Below are 17,819 nucleotides of genomic sequence, written 5' to 3'. Positions count from 1 at the left end.
AATTTATCAAACTGCCAACTTGGCGAATTACCTCCAATCAATGACCTCGTCTTAAAATCTTCTCCAGGGTCCATAAAAGCCTTGCTGATTGGGGCGGAATAAATTAACGGGGAAAGCTCCATTCTGATTGGCCCAATTTTACCTTTCACCCACGTGTCAGGTTTTCTTTGACAGCTAGGTCAAAGGTCATTGTACACGTCTACAACTTCGCTGCATAAAAACACGATCAACGCAGTGTATTTCTTCATAAAAATCATCATTCAGACTTTGTAAGAGAAATCCACGCTGTGAAAAAGCAATATCTACATCTCATTTGGTGCTATAAGTGTAAATAAATATTTAAAAATGAAGCAAGTCGTTCTTTTTCTCGTAGTTTCCGTCCTGATCGTGCAAATTTTCGCTAAGCCGGCTGATAAACACAGCGACCGAGTGAAAGATGACAAACCATTGAGTGATACAGTTCACTACGCAGGAGATGGGCACAATAATGACTATGATCATGATGCATTCTTGGGAGAAGAAGAAGCAAAAACATTCAATGATCTCAGTCCTGATGAAAGCAAAAGAAGATTAGGGTGAGTATTAACTTCGGAATTTCACTAATTTCAGCTCAGCCTCAGCCGGCTCAGTATTAAAGCTTAAAAATAATTTAAAATAACTTGAACTAACTTGATTGAAGTTGAACTTGATTAACTTTGAAGCCATGAATGATGAACTGACAGACACTGAATCATGAAGTTGAAAGCTGTAGAGTGTACTGTAGTCCCTCAAGTCAGGCAAAATATCTAATTATTCTCGATCAAGAGGTACTCGGGTATGCACTGCACAGATTGTGCGATCGTGACCATGCCATGAAAAGTACCGGTACGCTGACACAACATTACGGCTTTCTTTACGCAGAAGGTTTGTCCTTGAGCCTGAGGCCTCATCTAGTCCGAATAATCAGTCCCAGAACAAAATATTAATTTCCGACATGATCGTGTTCCTAGTCTGAACTTAGTCCGAATAATCAGACCCAGAACAAAATATTAATTTCTGACATGATCCTGTTCTGGGTCTGAACTGTTTCTATTCGAAATCTTGATGGCAAAGTGGACAAAAGAAGCACATGGTCCTACTTCACAGTTTTTTAATCCCCTATTCATGTTGCGTGAATCACTGTATTGTGGACCATCCTTTTGATATTTGAGTATTTGGACAAGCGGAACAGTTTTGACAGACCCTTTGTCTACCTCTCTGTTTGTAAACAAACAAGGAGGTCGAAATCGTCCTCCTCGCCGAATAGGAAAGTCAGCGACCAGCGTAATAATACTGCACTGGTCTGAACTTTTTTTTTTCCATTCGAAATCTTGATGGCAAATTGTACAAAAGAAGCACATGCTCCTACTTCACCGTTTTTTAATCCCCTATTCATGTTGCGTGAATCACTGACTCTATTGTGACCATCCTTCTAATACTTGAGTGTTTGGACAACCGGAACAGTTTTTACTTTTGTCTACCTCTCTGTTTGTAAACAGATGAGGAGGTCAAAATTGCATGTCATTCTCGCCGAATAGGAAAGTGAGCGTAATGTTACGGCACTGTCCTCGATCCAGAATTAAAATTTACATATTTTGCAGAGAGTACATGAGTACAAGTTGGTGTGATGTTAAACCGTGCTGAATCAATAGAGATAGAGTAACACTGACTGAGTAATTTGAATTGAGTAACACTGACGGAGTAATTTGAATTGCGTTAACATTTAAAAGAGTATTTCGTGATCCTAGCATCCTCTTTTTATGACATTTTCAGTAGATATGGACCACTAAAAAAATTCTTCCCAAAATTTCAGTTGATTCTGATTTTGCAATAGCGAGTTATTACATTTAGAGAATAAGCGATAGGAATTTTTATTTTGCCTATCCTCTACCGTGTGATAGAGCGACAGGCAGGTCCAATATTTTGAGTAGTGGATGCCGGCGCGGCGGTATCCACTACGATAAAAATATTGGACCTGCCTGTCGCTATCATAGGTAGAGGATAGGCAAAATAAAAATTCCTATCGTTATTCTCATTCTTAGTCAGTTAAATATTATTTTAATAACTGTAAACAATTTTTTAAAGCAAAAACTAAGTTACCGTCATAAAACTCCCCTCATTATAAAATGAAGCGAAACTTGTTTACAACTTCACGTATTCTGTTGCGGCGTACTGCTAGCGGCGTCGCGTATCCCGCACTAGTCTACGCATTACAGCGCAATACATACGTGCACATACAAGCGTGTAAGGCATTATCAAGACGCATGATGACGTGGGGTCGCTTCTACGGCCTGATAAGCGGCACCGAAATCTTGCGATTGTCCAATCAAAAAAGTGTCTACGAACTAGACCACTCCCACTGACTAAGAATGCTCCATAGACAATGTGGTAAAAAAATTTTGGTGCACCAAAATGTAATTCAAATTCCACAATATTTTTCCTAAACGAATTAATCTGCAGGAAATTTTTTGTACATGTAGCCAGGGCTCCAATGGTACAACTACAAGTGTATAAAAATCTCAACTTTTTTGAGAAAGGGGGATGATACTGTGGATCACAAAATTCCCTTTTAAACTTTAATGTAAAAAAAGTATACTTGTAACATGACTTTCAATTTTAATAATATTGTCATGAAAAAGGTTTTTTTTTTTTAAATAAATAACAATTAAAACAAGTATGGCCATGTGTGAATGCTTTTAAAACTTTGATTTATCGCACAAGTTTTAAAACTTGAATTCTGCATCATAAACATTAGACTCTCATGTAAAACCAGGACAACTTCTATTTTGATCCTTCTTTGAAATGACAAATTATCTAAATCTGGCCACGTGGCTGCAACCTTGGTGGGACTGCATTAGTCTCAACCACATCCCCCTGAGGTCACATTCCCATGCAGTCACCATGCAGGTCATGTGAATCCTAGGTGTCTGTGCTGGAGGCTAATCTAGGTATCCAGTGATCATTTTACAAGCTCCCTATGATGTTTGGTATTTGAAGTATGAATTTTTGCAGGCAGAAATGTTCAAGACTCTAAACAGGCGAGTGCTGATGCCCTGTGGACTGACATGCTCCATGCTCTCGTACACAATTTGGACACCACGATCCACTGTGCCACGATCGCTCAGAGGACTGGGCCAGCTCTAAATAAAAACGGAAAACTAAATAGGAGAAGTTATGAAAATTAAATTTGGTAAAAATTCAGAAGCGTTATTGAAGTTACATGACCTCCAGGTTATCTATTGATGGATTGAAGAGTGGTTACCATGGATACTGGTATACCAGTACTGATAGTGATACTACATGTAGATCATGTTCCTTCTCCAATTTTCTAGAAATGGTGCCTTGCTGCCAGCGTGGCAGATAGATTTGTTGATAATTGCATAATGTAATCCCAGGGTATATAATTACTTGTAGGCCTAAGAAATCCTTGCATAGATAATTATGATAATAGTCAACTTTGTAAAGTTGAAGGATTAGTGCTAATTTCCTGTTTGCCTCTAGATGACATGGCAGGAGTGATGCAGTCTGGGAAAAAATGTCCCCCTGTTTGTAGAGCACAGCATTCTAGGGTCTATGAGCTCAGTATGGTATAGGTTACGTTACAGATTTCTATCATTTTATCATCTGTCCAGATTTTATTTTTGTAGGGATGATGTTTAGGCCTTATCTCATTTTGAAAACTTCATAATTGCTGATATTATGATCTAAGATTGCCCAGAGTTTGATGATGCTTGTTAGCATTGGCTCGGTTCACTATTTGCATGGTCCCTGTAGGCCTATACCCCCCCCCCCCCCACCCCATCCCGGTACTTATGTGCATTATTTTTAACTTCACCTCATCAGGGGTGATTATCAGTTAGTTTTCCATACTGTACTCTAAATCATATCATGTCATGGAAAAATTTGCAGCTGAATAAAACTTGTTTTCGTTTTGTATGTGACCTCTCATTAACAGGAAAATTGCAGATAGAATAGATGCTGATAAGGATGGATTTGTCACAGAAACAGAACTGAAAGAATGGATTGAACACCAACAGGTAAGACTCAGGCTATGATAAGCTCATCTCCAGTGGCAAAGTTCAATTAATCTTCATTCAACTTTCAAGAAGCATAGCTCAAAAATTGACCTCTCAAGTTGTAAAGTATGCGTTTTAACACACTCAAAATGTCATTCTATGCATGTAAGCATATTGAGGTTAAAGAACTGTGTACAGATGTTTGAGATCGTAGTGTCATGTGACTTTATTTTATTTATTCTTTTTCATCACACATAGTCCTTGCAAAACGACAAGTCACTGGGCAGGAAAAACCTAGATGTAAATTCTCACATTACTCATTTCTGTCATTTGGCAAAATAGGGAACAGTACAAATATAATTTGATGTATTGCTGCAAAATGAAAATACCTTAAAATTTGACATTTTGTACTGTTTCCTGTTTTGCCAAATGAGAAACAGTGAAAATTTACAACTGGATGTGCATGTACATTTTAATGTAAACAGCAATAGTTCCAGTAGTGTACCAACCAGGGAGGGCAGAGGGAAAAGTTGCCCCTGGCTCAAAATGCTGCAATTGACCACCATAGAAAAATTATTTAATTTGTGTACATTGTGGAACATACTCTTTGCGTGGCTGTGCATCGTAAGCTGTTGTACGCAGATAATATCGCTAATATGGACGCCTAGAGTAGCGTTGTACACTCGTGTATTAGCATGATTAGTCGCGGAGTAACAAGCGTAGTTGAATGTTCCACGATGTACAAGAATTTAATAAATTTTCTATAGTGATGTGTATCTTGAAAAACCACTTTTATAAAATGTGGTTTTGGCTCATAAACTGCAAATTTATGTGCACTTTTACTGATATTTGTCCCAGTGAAGTCATTTTGGTAGCAGGACATTAGTGGGACCTTTTTTTACTAAAAATTTGCTTCTAATAAATGCTTCCTTTCAAAAAATTGCACGTATGTGGTAATTATTACTGACAATACAGTATTCTGGAACCAAATATTCATAATTAACTTTTTTCAAAACTTTTTCAAATCATTAAAATAACTAGAACCTGACAACTAAAGTCCCTCAATACAACTAGTGATGTTGAGTTGAGGTGATCTTGAGTAAAATTACCAACCCTGGTATCTTATTTAAATTGTACTTCCAATTGTTCAAAGCTCAAACAATTGGAAGGTTGGATCGACATCAGTTGTTTACTATGAACAATGTCCAAGGAGAATTTAAAAGTTCAGAAGGTACAATGATGCATGGGTTCTAGCAGCAGAATGCTTATAGTCAACATAGGGTCAGTTTATCAAGACAGTTGCCACGTACACATAGCTTCCTGTTTCTGTGTACATGTACATCCTTTGATTGTCAGTATTTTTTACAGAATGTTTTCTTAAGGGTGTATCATAGGTACTACATAATCTGTTGCAAGGTTCCCTTTATGTATTAACCATCACATAAGTGCACCATGTCAAGCGTGTGCATAGGACCTTGTGGAAAATAATACGCGCTGGACGAATATAGCAGTACACTTAATTTGTAAAATCTGCAAAATATTATAGGTAATCGCTAGGAGCACAGCGCTTTTTGGGATGCATCTTCCGCCACTTGCCACAATGGGACACTGGTAGCGACTGAAATGCTACTTGCGTTTGCGATTACGAGCGATTTATAATATCGCATTCTGTACCTGCTAGTATGATATGCGCTTTTATAAACTGATCATTTTGCAAGCACTTGGAAGGCCGATACTATAATTAGTAAATAATTTAGTAATATTGAATTTGACTAAAAAGTAATTTCTTGAGCAGTGTTTTGTCAAAAATTGGGTGCTCCAAATGAAGCATTTTTCCCAAATTGGCTCAAAAATTCCTCCAAATTTGTCTGTAATACTGAATTGCAAATTCTTGAGTGTCAAATTTAATTGACCTTTTTGGTAAATCTTGTAATTCCTTGTGGTTAGACTGGATATGTTGTCTTTTGTTGCAACACCGATAGTTTAGCGAATAGTGTTACTGTACATTGGCAAGGCTTATGGGATTTACCGAAAATGTCATTTTGTCAATTGACACTACGCCACTATGCCAGGCATTGAAATTGTGTTTATGCCGTAAAAGTCAACTTGTGTCTGTTCTGTGACAGAGTGCCGAAGCTGGATTTGTCTCTTTCTTAATTTCATGTTTTGCTGCTTTCACATGAATCCTCTTAGTGAACAGGGGATCCACTACACTGCACTACAGTACATTGTATGCCGCACTCTTTCACTCCTTTAGTATCTGATTGAATCACTCTTAAATAATTGGTACATTTTGTATGCTGCCCTTTGACTCTTAGAAAGCATTTAACAAAGAGACAAATCAAGATATGGCAGTCTACCAAACAGGTGTTTTTGCATCTATCAAAACTAACAGTAGGTCATACTAAGGTAGAGGTTCTTTGTGATCCATATAACGCTTCATTTCTTTCTTAGATTGCTGATAATATCAATCCCTAACTCTGGGGGTTCTTGGTGCATCAGTTGATTGCAAGAAGGTCATAAGTGTTTTGTTATTACTTTGCACTCATGAACATTTTGCACTCAACTAATGAGTGGATTCAGTAGAAGGTGGGTATGGGGATGTGCGGCAGATTCAGGCTTTCTTAGGTTTTGATTCTTGTGTAAGTTTAGATATATGGTTACAGGTCATTGAGGTGGTGCTTTTTCAAAAGTTTCTCTCTTCAAAAATTGGCAAAAGTGCTGTAAGTTTTTCATTGTTTTTTTAGCAATTTGGCAAATTTAACTTACTTTTGAACAGAATTAATTTCAAGATCCATAAAACTAGTCAAATTTTGAGTCTCTCTTTCATCAAATTTATTTTCGCTGCACACATTCCCTGCCCATTCCAAAATTGAAACCCCATGGCCTATTATAAACTCAACTACATGTATGTACTAATGTACTGCTGCACACTGCACTATTTATTTTGTTATCTTGTTTTGGTTTTGTTTTATTTCATTTCTTTTTCTTTTTGAATTGACAGTCAATTCTGCATATCTACATAAATATGTTGCGGCAATACCATAATCAACAGTGCTTCCATACCAGTTTGCCAAGCATAAAAGTAACAGTTCAATAGATTTACAAATTTATTGCAAAACTGATAACATTTTCATTTCAAGCATTTGAATGTGAAAGTTATGTTCTTGCATTAAAGTCAGACTTCGTTTGTTTCACTGAGTGATTTCACATCAGGCACCATCCATTTGTGTCAATTTTGTCAATTCATGAACATTTTTCCCACGTCATGAAATATTGTGGAACTTTTTGTCACAAACAGAAACGCTACATTTACGATGATGCAGAGCGTCAGTGGAAAGGTCATAACCTCGACGGTGACCAGAAAATGACCTGGGATGAATATAATGCAACAACTTACAGCAGTTTACCTGGTGAGGGCAGTATACACAGATGTACACACAGTGCACTTGCTAAAAGGCTGTCTTGAGCAATAATTGGAGGAGAGATTGCACTTAAAACACCAACACTCAAATCATGATTATCAAAATCAAAATTTCATGTTCATGTTCGTAATATTTCACCATACATGTCCAAATTTCATTTTTTATTGTGTACAAATGTACATTCGCACATATCTTGACTTTCAGTGACAAGAGTGCAGAATATTATTTTGTCCCTAAATTGTTTAAAAATCATGTTACGCATGAATTCTCTTGGAATTATTAGAACAGGGATAAGCTGCACGGCACTGCACTGTTATGTAACCCTGTATGCTGCCCTCATTTATTACGCTGAATCATTGATAATTAATATATGCTGCCCTCTATATCTGATCCCCTGTTCTGTAATTCAAGAGAATCCATTCATAACATGAATTTAGCAAAGTGACAAATCGATATTTGGCACTATGTCAAACTTGTAAGTTTAAATGATATGTGCATCGTTTATATAGCTACCACTACAAATTAGGAAGAGTGGCTTTGCAAGCACATGTCAAAGAGAAATGTGTGTGCATTGAATAGGAGTACAGGTAGTTACTTATTTTGTCCTCTCCCATCAGTGGCATAGCCGGGGGGGGGGCATATCCCCTGTGAGAAGCCACCCCCTTATGTAAGTCATGTGTCTTTTGGTGATCAGGCCTCAAATGGGGTCATCATCAATTGTGTGACTTTATTCACTTCTTTTTTTCACTTTTCACTGCTTGTCTTTCTGCTTTGATTCTGCTCTGTCTTTGCAATACTTATTTTATCATTTTGATATATTTCTTGGCATGTTTTGGTGAAGTTTGTACATGTTTTGCTATGTGTTGGTGTTGGGATATCTCTCTGCTCACAGTTATTACAATATCAGTCTTTACTCATAGTGCACTGTGATTGCCTGGCAAACTTTCATCATACCATCAAAAGTCATTTCTCACAACTTTCTTTTGACTGCAGCTGATGGGGAAGTTCAAAATTAATTTATTCACTCTTTTCAAAACCATTTATTTATTCACTTATTTTGAAACCATATTTGGAACCGTTCTCCATTTGCTTTTCATTGTTGACCAATTAGACTTTTTGTTCATTTTTTCTCCAATTGTATTGTTATGACATTTTTATACCAAATCTTCAATGCATTCAAGCATTCGTATTCAAAAAATGAATCCAAGTTTGGTTGTTGGTGTCTAGTGGCTCTTTGGATTCATAGCATAAAATTCATTATTTCCTGATACCAGTATACCTTAAAATCCATATAGCATCAATTTTTCAAATCATTAAGTGATTTCCATAACATATCTTTTCATTATCAGTACAAAAAATATAATAGTGAAGAAATGACGACTTTGAGATATTGTTGAAATATTGCCAGGCTGTACAAGATAAGTTAAAAACTTTTGAATGTAGCTCTTTTGTGTGTTTCAAATTTCAGAATCGCTACATCACAGACCATATTAAGGAAAGGTGGGATATTCACGATGAAAATAAGGATAAAATTGTCTCTTGGGACGAATATTTGCAAACATCTTACGGTGCAATTGGTGAGAGGGCGCTCTTTACTTTCTAATTACTTCAGTTCTTTGCACCAACCTGAACAATATCTTGGATTTTATAATATGGAGAAGGGGTGTTATTTTGGTGGCACACACCTATTGAATTAATAGAGGTAGTCATTGTGACGTCAACGCCGCCATCTTATGGGTACGGAGTGCCTTGTTGCTAAGATCACCGTGTTGACGCTTGACTGAAGAGGTGTGTCTCGCGCTGCGACGTCCGCATAATTGGGGCGTAATGTCTAACGCTTACAGAACAGCAGTAGGCCTACCACAAGATGGCGGATCCCGCCCCTATTAGATTAAAAGTTCTTCTCATCTCAAGATTGGTAGGGACATCGCTGTATATTTTAGGTTCTGTGGACATGCAATGCATATGCTGGCTGTCCTCTGAATCGCAGAATAATATGCTCAAGTTGTGTATCATAGGTGGCAATTTAGACTACCAGTCTCAAGGTGAGAGGAACTATAATGTGGTTTGCACCGTTGGCTAACCTGTATACCGCCCTCTTCTGTTTGTAACATATCACGCTGATCACCGTTAAAAAATTGATATGCTGCCCTCTATTATCTAAAGCATTGATCACTTGTACGCTATTTCAATTACCAAAATATGAATTATGGATTCGGATAGTGTTCAGCAGTTGACTGAACTCCTAGCAATATTATAGACCTTCAACAAATAAGCACATACATGTATGAAATGAAGGCTTTAGTGAAATGTTCTGTAACTTTGACCAAAATACATGCATATGTACATTGTAGTAGCGTGGTGCAGTGGCGTGCGCAGCATATTGAAAGTGGAGGGCCAGGTTGTTCAGTTCCCCCGAATGGAGTCTGATTAGGAGTGTAAACAAGCGGAATGACTGATTTCCCAGGGCTGAATTTCCCCCGAGTAACCAACAAAGGGGGGGGGGCATGTGCCCCCCCCCCTTTGCGCATGCCACTGGCGTGGTGGATTGCATGTTATAGGTGGAGTGCTGGATTGAAACAGGCCTGGGAAATCAGGGAAAAACTGTTTATTTCCCAGGAAGTTTAAGCTTCATTTCCCACTTAGATATCAACAATTTCTATAATTAAGTAAAATTTCCTCCAAAAACCCTTCTTTCGGATAGCTAACAATTGCTAACCCTCCGCTTAGTCAGGCAGAAATATTTGTACTTGTAGGCTCCTGAAGATATTTAGTATTGAATGGGGGGAACAACCATATGTGGCAAAATAAGTAGGCCCTATGCTACTTGCCCACACACCAAAATAATGGGGACCACAGGCTCCGTAGGCGGAGGTACTCCACAGGCCCCTAAAATTCACCCCAGTAACCAGGTTACATATCATTTTTACCAGGCATGAGAATTTTCAGGTTTAAGCCTGAATTCAGGCTTTTTTGTTGTCCAAATTTCCGCACTTTCTTTTAATTTCAGCCCATTTTTGGCCTTTTTAGCCCAATTTCACGCACTTTTTCAGGCTTTTTCAAACACTTCAGGTTTTTTCATGGATAATCATTCTCATGCCTGTTTTTACAGCATGTTTTTATTTGACAAAAGTTTATTAAAACTCTACCATTTATCTCTCTTTCAACAGAGGAAGAATTAGTGAAATTAGAGGAAAATGAACGCATGGATTTCCGCACCATGATCAAAAGAGACAAAAAGAGATGGGCCGCAGCCGACGTCAACAAAGATAACAACCTAGACTATGATGAGTTTGTTGGTTTTATTCATCCTGAAGAGAAAGAACATATGTTTGATATTGTTGTTGAAGAAACAATGGAAGATATTGACAAGAACCACGATGGCAAGCTTACTGTAGATGAATATATTGGTAAGTTTTAGATTACCAGGGGAAAAATAACCAGAGGCAATGACAGCAATTGTCTTGGGTGCCTCGTGCCTTTGCCTCCAAAATATGTGATCTCAATATACTTTAGTATTCTTTAGTATGTGAAATTGAAACTGGAAACCTCACAATAATGTTGACACACCTTATTTCCACCTGGGTTTTGTCTTCTCTCACCTGAGCTTCCATAAACCAATTGTTTAAATCTTGTTAAGATCCTACAGAATGCAAAAGAAACTGATAAAAGTGACATTATTTGAAAGTCAATCTTTGTTTTTGTTTTTCAAGCTATGTGTACATGCATTGCATGATGGTGTGATGAATATAACTCGTACCGTAAAGATTCGCCTAATGGTGCACTTAGGTTCCTCTGCCTTGGGGTAAATTTCATGGGCAAATAGAGAGCTCCCGCCTCTGAAGTCCTAGCAAGAATTTAGGTTCCGTGCCCTTATTTGCTCGTTGGAATTTCACAGGAGGGCACTTTTAAGTTGTGCCTTAATTTCCTCTTATGTCAAGGGAGCCCATAGCGCCATTAGGCGAACCTTTATTTTATGCTGGCCACTACACACATGATGCAGGGCATCATGTTTGGGCGCATAGGAATCCAAAGCTGTATCCACTATTCGCCAGCGAAGTGGTTACATAGCTCCCTGGTAACTGGATTACGCACCTTTTGGAATTGATAGTACATGCCATAGACTTTGTGATGCGATCATTTCGATCATGGTGATCCAGTTGACATAGTGATAATCGGATTACACGTAACACTTCGCTGGCGAATTGATTGGTCAGTGATGCCTGGAAAAAAGTGTTTTGCCAAGTTGAAGCTATACTACATATGTATTATGAACATATATAGCATTTTACTGACCCATTGTTAACGCCTATTTCCCTGCAGGTGACATGTACCACAGAAAGGAAGGCGAGACAGAAAGTGAAGAGCCAGAATGGGTCAAGACAGAAAGAGAACAGTTCAAATCATTCAGAGACAAGAATGGAGACGGACATATGGACAGTAAAGAAGTTAAAGACTGGATCTTACCAACAGATTATGATCACGCAGAGGCTGAAGCTAAACATCTAGTATACGAGTCTGATACAAATAGGGTAGGTAATTTCTTGGCTTCAAGAACAATGTTGCAGCTGGGGTAGTAACCAACAGGGTACCTCCTTGGAAAAATATTTTGGGGGTAAAAAATGAGATGGGAAAAAAGAAGAATAACTATAGCTAAATAAGGCGGCCCTTTTTGATGCCATTTCTCGTAAAAGTTGGACAAATTTTTGTCTGACTTCGTTCTTGTACCCTTGAGAAGGAGGCTGGTTGACTTTGTTCTTGTGCCCTTGAGAAGGAGGCTGGTTCCTCGTCTGGTTATTAGCTAACCTAAAGCCGAGTTTATACTCAACCGCTTTTCTGCAAAAGCGAATTTCTGCAAAAGCGAATTGCAAGCATGCTCAGTCTTAAGAAAATGACATTGTTGTTGAACTTGAGCATGTGTGTGATTTGCTTTTTTGTAACAGCGATCGAGTATGAATTCATTGGTATAATCTTTTGCAATGTCCCACTTGCAAAGAAGTATGTTCCAGTGGTTAAGGTCTTTGATTCTGGTGCAAGATGCAGTGAATAATGAAATATCTCGTAGTCAGTTCTGATCAGGGTAACACCTGGCTTTCATACAGAGCAGTGTTTCAACACCTAATGGTTCACTGAATTATATAATACCAAGGTTAATTACTATTCAATCAGCAAATTATTTCAGCGGTGTTCGTCTGCTCTGTCGTAAAAAGAACTAGGTCACATGTTGCTACACAGCTTGACCAGCGAATGAGGGGCCGATGTGATGATGATGTGATTCAATTAGCCAAGCAGAACCCCACTTCCGTATACGCTTTAAACTGTGCCAAATTGGCAGACCGCTGAAGTTTTCTGCTGAAAACTATAGTAATTCAAATAAGAAGCAAAATGCCATTGTGAATATCATTAAAGGTGAACCTCATTGAAAATAAAGTTATATATCAATGGAAAGCTTATGATGTCAGCATATTAAAAATAATTTTTTCCGATTTTTTTTATTGCTAATAAAGCTGAAAAATTAAAAAAAATGATTGAATTTTTGGTCTTTTTTAAGGCTCCCAAAAAGCACCCAAATCAATCGTCTATGACCTTGGGAATGCTCGTGGACGTAAGCTCAGGGTTCTTGAGTCACGTGATCCTACTCGGAAACATGTAAACAAGACTTGCTTCCTGTACTTTGCAAGCTGCCCGGCAAGTCTGATTTTCACAATAAAGCATGAAATTAGAGGAATCTTCAAATTGCTGGTTCCTTCTATATATATTAGAAATAATAGAATTATTGTCAACACATAAATTTTCCGTACATTTTTGACAAAATCAGTCATAACTGGCTGGGTATAACTGGGTAATTGAGTTTGAATTTCGCGCTGGGATCAATCCCATGCGCAAATGCTGCTACCGTTCATGTCATGGACTGAATAAACATGATCGAATAACAAATTAAATAGTTGTTTGTGACATTCCCTATATATTCTTGATTCATTTTAAAATGTCTGATTAAAAAAATATCGTCTTGCAGTAATTAAAAAATTAATAAAAAACCGCCGATTTCATCAAATCCAGCCCATAAGCGGTGTTCATATTTAGCGTATTGCGGTAATACATTCTTTCCACACAATCGCGATTGAAAGAAACAGATACTCGGGCAGATACTTTATTATAAAATAAATACAATTTAGGCTTAGTATGCCGTTATTTGATGGAATTCTGAAATCTGAATAAAATTAAAATATTGTCACTTGTGTCATGATTCTTTAATGATAGTACAATCAGTGTACGGTACTGAAAAAGTGAAACATTCATGTTTTATGGATTACCGAACACGATGCGTAAATTGTTGCTGAATTGCAGGGACGGATATGCACAAACACAGCGACTCGCTTCGGGGCTTCGTCCTCCGTGTTTCATGGGGTGTTTCAGCAGATTTGATAAATCGTTCCCTTATATTTGGAACATTTACAGGAATAAATTTTGCTGATGAAGTAGCAATAAGTTGGAAATATCAGAATGTGAATATCAAATCGGTCATTTTGTCTGCAAGTTCAGTACAGTCGCGGATCATACTGAACACTCGGCGTAGTGAGACTCAGTCAGTCACTGAGCTCATCCCGTATGTATCTATACGAGTTCGCCTATCATACATGACCGGCCATGACTGGTTTTAAATCTAAAAAAAAAAAAAAAAATCCTGTACATGTACCTTTATATTCTATTCCTTCATTTTCTCATTGTGATAAGTTCATCTCAACTTGGTGTGACGATCTGTACTGGTAGCACTAGCAGTTATTTTTTTTGTAATCTGTTTTCATTCCGGTTCTTGGCGAATCTTCGCTCTTCGTGCTTTACTGTAATATTCCCTATGCATATCGTGGATGGCTTGGCCTATCCCAAATCACCCGCCAGCACTTTTCCCATTTTAAATCCACACACTTTATTCAGGAACTTCATTCTTAATTTTATCATGATATTTCCTTCATGTTATTCTTATTTTATTGAAGATATTTTTCATGTAAAGTAAGTTGACAATGACTGAATTAGTGCATTGGCCCCATGCATGCCACAGTAATACACGGACATTGTGTTTACAATCAAACCCGGAAGTAACTGTGTGTCCCTGGGCTGGCGTCATCAACTAAAGCGCCTAATTTGAACGATTTCGTTTTGTAATTTAGGGGGGGTGCCAATATCCAATCTTTGCATGGAGATTATGTCTAGCCTGGTACGCTATGCAAATAAAAAATATTCTTTTCTGATTCCTGACATCATAAGCTTTCCATTGATATATAACTTTATTTTCAATGAGGTTCACCTTTAAAAGCTTTTAATATTAAATTAACACCACTTCTTCTTTTTTTTCTCTCCATTTTGTTACCACCATACAGGATCAGAAATTAACCAGGCAAGAAATTGTTGACAAATGGGACTTATTCGTAGGCAGCCAAGCAACTGATTTTGGCGACGCACTTACAAGACATGATGAGTTTTAATGTGTAGGATAATCTTGGTGTTAATATCTTTTTAATATTTTTTATAATTTTTTGTTAATTTTTTTTCCGGGAGGGTGGGAAGAAGATAAATATGATCAGGAATGTTGTTTGATGTTTTTGTATTTATTGTAAGGGATAATCTACTGATAGCAGAATCATCAAGTCTTATGCTGGTTTCATATTTCCTGCCGCTTACCGCTGAGTGGCGTAACGCTTCATCATGCTGCTTGCACTTTTCTGCAAATGTAGCGGCACACCGATGGGTTTTATGATAAAATGCATTGTGCACAGGTCAAATTGAAGTAAGAAAGCATCCAGTCGATGGGTCACTGCATCGTTCTTGCAAAAATGATGTTGTTATTGTTCCAAGTTACAAGAAAAAGATACTGTCACTTAATTGTGAATGAATAGTGGTGATCGAGTGTAAATGTATTGTGAGCTGTCAGGCTTAGGTTGGCCAATAGTGGGTCAACTCCATAATGGCACCATGTACATTTACACAGAAGCAGGTGACTTTGATTGATTAATTGATTGATTGATTGATTGATAGGTTTGATTGATTGATTGATTTGGCTATCAGTAGATATCCCGTTTATAGGTCTTTTGATTATATTTAAATAAATAAATATGAATGGTGCTTTTCCACCATGATAATATGGAATGGGGTGAAACCATGTATACTCTTCTTAACTCAAAAACAATACATATTCAACTTGTATTATACAAATAAAATATCATAACTACAAATAATGCTATATATAACTTGATAAGAAACTTGAAAATTGATATGTTAGGTCTAAAATTAATGTTTTTGTAGAAGTTTTCTTAAAACATTTTCAATGGAATCTTCACTATGTACATTGTAAAGTATATATTTTGGTAAAAAATATGCATAAACTAAATGTGAGATTCATTATGTCCAGACTAAAGCACACATTTGAATTGGATTGTTTTAGTTATTTGCAAGGGCAGCAGTTCAGAAAATGTGGAATGTGGAATGTATATTGAAATGGGATATTTGACAATAATTTTATGCAAGGGGAAAAAGTTCAAATATTGGTGGGAAACACTTAATTCAAATTTGAAAACTTGAAAAAGAGTCGGATATATTATGTAACTTAGACAGCTCATTCTGGTAATTCACTAATATTATTATCAACTCCAGTGGCGATGCCAGGAGATATTTTGCCAAAATTAGGTTTATCTCCCTCTCCCCCATATCAAAACATAAAATCAGGAAAAATCCCATTATTTTGACCAAAGCTGGAAATCACTAAAAATTGGAAATACCAAAAAGTAATAATCACTTTATTCTGGTGTTGCCACTGATCAACTTACTCATTTTAAAAATAGAATTTATTACATGCCTTGCACCAGTATCTTTCACTAGTTCTTAACATTATTGAAGTTGTCTAGGAAAAATGACACACGTCTTTGTAGAAATGTTACAGAGCATTGCTGAGTTTCCAAGGCTTGTACAACAACATTTAATCAACAAAATTATGTAGAGGAGGTTAGATGTGTTAGGGTAAGTGTGTGAATGGCTATGACCAGGTTTGTTTGAACAGCGTAAACATATCAGTAAAGTATTAGATTCTAGCAAAGGGATTTTCTTTGAACCTTTTGGCATCAACTATTGCCTTACCTGAGACATGATGGCAATTGACAGTGTTGCCAGTCTTCGAGAAATTTCCTGATTTCAGGAAATTTTACTCTGATGATCCTGTACACATGTATGCAGTTTGTCCACTCTGAAGTACAAAGTGACAACGCGCGCGTATACAGCGCGTTAACAGTGCGTAGTGCTGTGTCTCTGCTGCAGGTATGCGTGCCTTCAATGTGTGCGTCCGCGTTGGTACTTTGTACTTCAGAGTAGAGTAGACTGACTGTAGGCAGAGAACATTTTTCAGGAAATTTTTTGCCATTTCAAGATTTTTTGACAACACTGACTGGCATTTCTGAATTGACAACTACTCACCCTCCATCTTCTTATCAGATAAGTTAAGCACTTGTGCCTTTGTAACATGTATACTGCTTAAAGCATGGAAGTGTAGCTCTTATTAAGTCACAATATGAAACATTGGCACCCCATTTGCTGAACAGGCAGGGAAGCATCCTGTTACCCGGCCCGACATGGTTGTTTTTTACACAATGAAAAAGGCATGCGTGACGGCAAGTGCTAAACTTTTCTGGTATTAGTAGACGCTGTGGTGTCGGGACAAGTAGTGGTCTACCATAGTTGCATACATCTCAGTTTGACACTTGCATGCAAGATGGTCATAAGTGTTGTTATTGGTATGCACTTGCCCTTCTTGTATTCAGCTGTTGTGTTGATAGCCTTACGGTTTGTGTAGGTCTAATTTTTTAGTATCAGAAAGTGGGCTATTCCAGTTGAAATCCATACACCCCTATGGAAGACAGGACCTTCATTTTCCACACAGGGAGTATGAATTTCAAATGGGGTTATACCTGAATGGGTGACTCTATTTGAAATCTACACCCACTGTGTGAGATATTAAGGCCATGTTTCTTGGTGTGTATGGATTTCAACCAGATTAGCCCAAGACAAACCTGTGCACATGTAATGTAGTTGATGCGTTAGTGGTTGCCGATAATAGAAATCAAATCCTAAACTGAAGTATAAATCCTATTGAGAACCAATACTCTACCATTCTCTTTGTACTAATATACATAGCTGTGTGAACATTGTTAGTAGTAAATAATTCTTAAATTGTGTACATACTATGATGAAGAATACTTGCCATAAAATTGTACAGGTGTTGACTGCTTTATATACAAGGGCCACTTTACACTCAAAATCGCAGAAGTCTTGTTTTCAGCATATGAGACCTTAACTTAAAATTAAATCAAACTCC

General features: G+C 37.4%; 1 protein-coding gene across 2 annotated transcripts; it reads left to right on the top strand.

The window, feature by feature from the left end:
- Positions 1 to 180: 180 nt before the first annotated feature.
- On the top strand, positions 181 to 15,932 carry LOC140167967 (calumenin-A-like). 2 transcript variants are annotated; one of them, XM_072191258.1, is made up of 6 exons: positions 181 to 575; positions 3,974 to 4,055; positions 8,928 to 9,036; positions 10,630 to 10,869; positions 11,783 to 11,991; positions 14,839 to 15,932. In XM_072191258.1, the coding sequence occupies exons 1-6, from the start codon at positions 346 to 348 to the stop codon at positions 14,941 to 14,943; spliced, it is 975 nt and encodes a 324-aa protein (XP_072047359.1). In that variant the 5' UTR covers positions 181 to 345; the 3' UTR covers positions 14,944 to 15,932. The 2 variants fall into 2 exon arrangements, with proteins under 2 accessions (XP_072047359.1, XP_072047358.1); XM_072191257.1 differs by lacking the exon at positions 8,928 to 9,036 and adding an exon at positions 7,336 to 7,447 and having other exon boundaries at positions 182 to 575.
- The last annotated feature ends 1,887 nt before the right edge of the window (positions 15,933 to 17,819 follow it).

Source organism: Amphiura filiformis, chromosome 13, assembly GCF_039555335.1.
Source record: "Amphiura filiformis chromosome 13, Afil_fr2py, whole genome shotgun sequence".
NCBI lineage: Eukaryota > Metazoa > Echinodermata > Ophiuroidea > Amphilepidida > Amphiuridae > Amphiura > Amphiura filiformis.
Note: the sequence above shows the minus strand (reverse complement) of the source record. Positions and strands in the feature narration are given on the sequence as shown.